A 6,226-nucleotide genomic window follows, 5' to 3' on the forward strand; every position below is an offset into this window, starting at 1 on the left:
CTTGAGGGCGAGGAGGGTGAGCCCCAAATCCGTGACCCCCAGGCACCACTTGAGGGAGAGGTCCCTGAGGTCCGTGCAGCCGACGGCGACGCAGCCGAGCCCCATGTCGGTGAGAGCCTTGCAGCGCGAGAGGGACAGCCTGCGGAGCCTCCTCATCCGCGCCACCTCCGCGGCTGCCGTGTCCCCAAGATCGACCCCATTGGAGAGGTCGAGGTCGGCGAGGTCCGGGCACGGCCCGGCGAGCGCGGCGAGGCCAGCGGCGCCGAAGCCCCAGGAGCGGGATAGGTCGACGGCGTGGAGGGAGGATCCGGATGAGGAGGATACGGCGGCGAGGGCGGCGTCGGGGACGCGCGCGCAGAGGGAGAAGTCGAGGCGGGATGCGGACGGGTATCGGGCGAGCGCGGCGGGGAGGAGGTCGGCTCGGAGCGGGCGTAGGAGGCGGCGGTGGCGGGACTCGGCGGCGTGGCAGGCGCGGGAGGCGAGCGCGAAGGACTTGAGCGCGCGCGGGTCGGCGGCGGCGACGCGGTCGAGGATGAGGAAGAGGAGCTCGTCGGCGAGGGCGTCGATGGGGGCCGGGGCTGGGGAGAGGCGGCGGCGCTTGGTGTGCCGGTGGGCTGCGGCGGCGGCCATGGGGGCTCGATCTTGGTAGCTGCAGCTGAGGAGGGAGAGGAATGGGAAGGGAGGGAGCAGGCAGCAGAGGAATGATGGCAACAAGAACTGAGTAACTAACGAACCAAGGGGAGATGACGAGACTGCCCCTGGAACGTGTTGCTCTGGGCGCGGCGAGCTGCGCGTCTGTTTGCCATGTTTGCCCCTACGCTGCTCCCGTGGGTTGGTCGGCAGTGAGCGAGCGGGGGTAGTACGGGAATAGGAGAATCTGATTGGACGGAAGGTACGGTACGGAGGGCGTACCTCCCGGGGGTAGAAGTGGAAGGGGAAAAGAGTGTGGCAAGCGGGGAGGGGAGGATGCGGGGGAGGACGAAACGAGGACCGCATCGTACACCCTGTACGAAACGCCAGCGCGGATCCCAACCTCATTTCTTTTTTCTCATCTCCATGTACGTATGTGGCAGGTACTTATTATACACAAAAATTACAGCATACCATGCAGTGCAATTCATCAATTGACGATTACTTATTAATCAGGATTTAGTTATTAATTGTCTTAAATTAAGTATATAGGAAATGATAATATTTTATATAATAATAATAATATCATATGCTTTTTCGTCTACCAGCAGGACTGGGACAATATCTTAATTAAGATGTGGATAGAGCAAAAGAATGTTAGGTATATGTCAATACAAGACCTAACTAGAGATGGTTCCACTTCCGAAAGGACTTCAGAGGTACTCGACAGCCGTTCACTGCGTTGAGCATCTACAATTTGAAAACTCTTTGTATGAATTTTGCATAATAGCAGTGTCCAATTTTGGTAAAATTCCAATTATCAGTTGCAGTACGTAAAAGAAACACGTTGGTGGTGGTGTGGTTGGTATGTGGTGTGCCGTACCTTAAAAGGACAAACGGACGGCCGGCCGGCTGGACCCAATGACCAAATGCTCTGATCCAGTAGACACCTCACCCTGATAAGAACTCGAGACTGTCACAGCGTTTCTTCCTGGGAAGGCTCCATCTGGTGCCACCATCTGCCAATGCTCTTTTAACAGCTAGCCTGTCTGGCTATCACCTGCCTTTGTCTCCCTCCCTCTCAAAAACATTAAATAAAATTCTGCTTCTGAGTGCAACATGATTTTCTTGTAAAAAATATCAGCTTTAGGTGGTTTGCAGGTATTAGAAAAAAAAACCAAGTTGGAGTTGCTAATGAAAGCCTCAAGTTTCATGGAAAGAAAGAACAAAGCATACTCGCCATCGCCATCCGATCCACTCTACATACAAGGGGCGGCCGTACAAGTACAATGGTCAGAGGGAGAGAGAGAAAAAAAAAATCCTTACTTCTCATCAGCATAACATTGTCAATGGCTGCATCAAAATATACGTCATATTCAAAGAGGAGCGGACCGAATATGGTTGTGACGATGAGACCGGATTTCATTTTTAAAAAAGTGAGGCTTCTTTCATTCACTCTTTCTTTCTTTTCCCCCAGAAGCAGTAGTGAACTTTGCGTTGGTGTGCCGTACCTGAAGAGGACGGCACGGCATGTCCCCAACCAAACACTTTCACCGTACCGTCCCTTGAACCAAACACCGGCTGTCCCAGGTATCCCTCCATTTTCACCAGTCCTTTTCAGACAGAGTTCGTTATACATTCATAGCCTTCCCTTTATAAAGTTGGTTCGTTATGCATTCATAGCCTCCTCGCCTCCCAGATCAGACATCCAATCAGCATCTTATCATTCCGGATAATTCAACTCTCTACTGTGCTCTACTAGCTTCTGTCTGACAGGTAATCAAATGAAGGGGAAAAAAAAACAACCAACTACATGACAGCATAACATGGAGCGAGTAACGAAATCTCTTCTCCTTTCCAACAAACAACGACTGTTCCACTCCAACAAGGATTGCATTTACATTACACGACCGATATATGATGCTGATCGTTCATGCATCAAACAAACTTGACCGACCTCCTCACATCCATCACACCACCGTACGCAAAACACATCCCCAGGCACCTTCTTCCACACACAAACACATGCTCTCCCCCTCCCCAGTCCCTACCCATACATGCCAAAAGTCCAATGCACACTATCAAGTCCCAACTTCGACTCACATCATACACCTTAGATGAAACCAGTTGGAAACAGCCATCAGCAATTCAGCACATGATGATGATCATAATGACAACAAGATGCAAACAAGTTATAGCTCAAACACCATGTAGCAGTGATGAATACAGGAACAATTACAACTGCATGAGGATTAACACCACAAAAGTAAAACTATATCACACAACTGAACTATGGGAGCTTCGTGGGCAGAGACAGAGAAGCTTTTTCAGAGAGCATAGCTGATGCTTCATGTTTCTTAGCTTCTTGTTCCTCGGTAGCATAAATCAGTCCTAGCAATTTGTAGATTAATGTCACTTTGTGACAGCCTATGCTACTAGCCTATGTTTCTATGTGATTCCTATCCAAGGTACTAATATGAAGGGAAGTGCTCCTCCAATTTCCCATAAAAATAATATGGTATGGATATCTTCAGAGTTTTTTTTTAATTATTATACCAAAAGCAGTCAGTCACAAGACCATACGTGGCACATTACCAAAATTGGAGTGCGACTTGGAGCTACTAATGAGCCATTTCAACTCATTACAAATCTGAATGACATACTAAAAATAAGTTTGGCAGAATCCCTCAACATGGTATACATACCTTGATAAGACCAAAAACACTTTGGTCCTATTGCATTCCTGCGTATCTATACCTCAGCAGCAGGTTCCGGTTCTCCTACAAAATAATATGAATAAAAGATAAGGAAATCGAATTCAGAAAGCAATTCAAGAATAGAGTGAAAGAACATACATCAATAACTGATGAGCAGATGTCCATTATTCACTCAGGCATAACAGAGGAAGGGGCCGTAAATAGAAATCTGATCAGAAGATAAGGCCATGGATTTTTTTTTTGATGCAACATAGGATTAACCTTTTCAGAGAAAGTTATTCTAATATCAATGCAAGAGGAGCAAGTGCTTCTGGTAGTTTGGTAATTTGACTCCTGACAGTTAGGACCTAAGAAGCACCAGCTTATGGGCTAATTTTCACAGGGTCCCGAACGTAAACAGTGCTCCGCAGATGTAACAAACTAGTCAAATAGCTACAAACAAGAGTCTGAAACCAGATAAAAAGGCCATTATCACTTCCTCCATCTCTCTTCCTCCAATTCACCATCTAACGCATTTGCTTGTCATGAAGAAGAAAAGCTACAAGCCTGAAACCTCACAAGAGTTATTTTACCACAATCTCACCAAACATTTTTATCACTGCGGCCCAGTATATGCCATCTTCCTGTTTTCCAACATTGGAAGTCCCCCTAGGATGGTACAGACCTATCTGATGACCTCTATGCCACAGCTGGACTGACTTGCGACTGCATTTTTGTTCATTCGTGTTGGGCATGCTAGAATTGAGATTCTTGTTTCCTTTCCGTTTCCCTTTTTTTAGTTAGTTGTTGGTGCTTCTTGCCATATACAATCAATAATACAGCAATTACAAACTCCTGATGCCCATCTGATATGATGACTTTGTAAATTGCCAAGATTCTAAGAAAAGAAAAATGCAAGGGTTACCTAATAGACGGTGTTCCTTAGCCTGTTACCGGATAGTTCGGTACCAATGCATGCAACTGGTTTGAAACAAGGAGTCCATTGGATTTAGGTCGCCTTGAATGCTGAGTGGAAGGCAGCACTGGTTTGTGTTAAATGGAAGCAACTGTAAATATGGATTATAGTCCCGATCCAACAGTTGCGGTTATTTCAAAACACAGACCAAAGCAACACATGAACGTTTCCAGCATCGACTACAAATCCACAATGCAAGAAGGCAAGAGCCCTTCTTCCCTTAACTACTACAGTACAACTTCTCACTCTATGCAACCGCACACAATTCTACTGCTAGACATTTTGAACAATAACCCAATTACACGCTACTGCAGCTCTGCATGGAAATCAATCAATGAGCGGTGAGAACATAGAGAGAAACTGCAGGATTTGATAGACAGACCTGCTCGAGAACACGGAGGTTGCTCTCCTCCACCTCCCTGGCGAGCTTCTCCAACTTCCTGAGCATCCCAGCATACATGTCATCCATCTCCGCCGCCTGCCCTGCTGCAGAGCCCAGGACCCCTTGCAGCCTCCCGATCCCAAACCCGTCCACCATTTCATCCACCGCCTTCTGCTCACCATTGGTGTGAGTGTGACGTTGACCTGTGGGCTCTGGCGACGAAGGCTGAGGAATCGGCAGGCAGGGCATTGGAGATTCTGGGTAGAAGGCGTGGTACTGGTCCCTGAAGCCGGGGCCGACGTTGACGACGCTGATGGAGGCCGGGACGAGGCGGGATCCGAGGAGGAGGAAGGTGCGGTAGTCGTAGGAGTGGGTGGAGAAGTTGGGGGAGGCGGAGGGGGAGACGAGGATGAAGAGGAGGGGATGGGCGGTGGTGCGGCCTTCTATGGTCTTTGAGAGGGAGTTGGCGAGGGCGAGCTCGCGCATGGAGGGGCGGAGCGCGGTTCGGCGGCGGGAGGAGAAGAAGCCAACGGCGGAGGAGGGATCCGAGGAGGGGGCCTGGAAGCGGCCGAGAGGATCGGAGAGGGAGGAGGGGTGGGAGAGGGAGCAGTGGCCTGAGACGGAGATGGAGAGCGCGGGGGCGGGCGGTAGGTCGTCGTAGTCGGAGAGGGAGGCCGGCGGCGCGGGGAGGTGGGAGGCGCGGCCGAAGAGGAGGCCGTCGCAGTCGGCGGCGGCGGCGGCGCAGCGGTGGAGGAGCGCGGCGAGGGCGGCGCCGGAGATGGAGAGGTTTGGCACCGGGGCCGGGGTGGCGCCGTCGCCGAGGGCCATCCGTGGACTGGGCTGTGGTGCTGTGGATCATTGCATTATTTGGTCATGCTTATATTATATGAGATAATGGAAAAACTTGCATAAATTTGATGAATATGACCGTATTATTATTTTTTAATTTGAGCATCATATAGAATATTGAAATCATTTTTTTTTTGAAAATATCGAGTAATATGACCATAAATTCAAATGATAGTGCATGTATACATCACAGAAAATGATAGTTTGACTAAGTTAAAGGAAAGGGGAAAAAGATGAAACAACACAAAAACCTGTGGGCGCATGCGATTGAATTTTTTTCTTACACATGAAAAAAGGTTAGCAGAAAAGCCTTCTTTCACTGCATCAAGGGTATGTCAAGGTTTGGAGTCTACGGGGGCGTTTTCTTCCACTGACTTATTTTTAGCATGTGTCACATCGAATGTTTAGAGACTAATTAGGAGTATTAAACGTAGACTATTTACAAAACCCATTACATAAGACGAATCTAAATGGCGAGACGAATCTATTAAGCCTAATTACGCCTAATTAATCCATCATTATCAAATGTATACTGTAGCTACAAATTGTCTTTTGTTGACTAATAAGGAATAATCAATTAATTGAACCGTCATGATTACCAGGATTTAAACCAAGAAAAAAGGAGCATAAGATAAAAACAAACTAGAAAGATTTAGGCATCTGATGTGCTGTGAGAGCTCAAGAACTGATCAG

The 6,226-nt window shown here is 48.3% G+C and overlaps 2 protein-coding genes across 5 annotated transcripts in view; both read right to left on the reverse strand.

Annotated features, from left to right (window-relative positions):
• Nucleotides 1–2,200, reverse strand: part of LOC101753349 (F-box/LRR-repeat protein 3) — a 5,213-nt gene extending 3,013 nt beyond the window's left edge. For both annotated transcript variants that reach the window (XM_022828444.1, XM_022828443.1), the window contains exon 1: nt 1,514–2,200. The gene's annotated coding sequence lies outside the window, so the exon portion shown is untranslated. The remainder of the gene's footprint in view (nt 1–1,513) is intronic.
• Nucleotides 2,201–2,333: 133 nt separating this feature from the next.
• On the reverse strand, nt 2,334–5,544 carry LOC101763060. 3 transcript variants are annotated; one of them, XM_004977551.4, is made up of 3 exons: nt 4,685–5,544; nt 3,336–3,410; nt 2,334–2,742 (listed from the first exon to the last, which is right to left on the reverse strand). In XM_004977551.4, exons 1-2 carry the CDS (start codon nt 5,510–5,512, stop codon nt 3,363–3,365), a joined length of 876 nt encoding a protein of 291 aa, XP_004977608.1. In that variant the 5' UTR covers nt 5,513–5,544; the 3' UTR covers nt 2,334–2,742; nt 3,336–3,362. The 3 variants fall into 3 exon arrangements, with proteins under 3 accessions (XP_004977608.1, XP_022684181.1, XP_022684180.1); XM_022828446.1 differs by having other exon boundaries at nt 2,334–3,021; XM_022828445.1 differs by having other exon boundaries at nt 2,334–3,410.
• Nucleotides 5,545–6,226: the final 682 nt, after the last annotated feature.

This window comes from Setaria italica, chromosome VII, assembly GCF_000263155.2.
Source record: "Setaria italica strain Yugu1 chromosome VII, Setaria_italica_v2.0, whole genome shotgun sequence".
In the NCBI taxonomy this organism is placed as follows: domain Eukaryota; kingdom Viridiplantae; phylum Streptophyta; class Magnoliopsida; order Poales; family Poaceae; genus Setaria; species Setaria italica.

Excerpts from the sequence above, each read along its gene's own strand:
- LOC101763060 (XM_004977551.4), bottom strand. The coding sequence starts at position 5,512 with ATGGCCCTCGGCGACGGCGCCACCCCGGCCCCGGTGCCAAACCTCTCC. Across the intron at positions 3,411-4,684 it reads ACCTCCGTGTTCTCGAGCAG|GAGAACCGGAACCTGCTGCT; the intron begins GTCTGTCTATCA and ends ATTATTTTGTAG.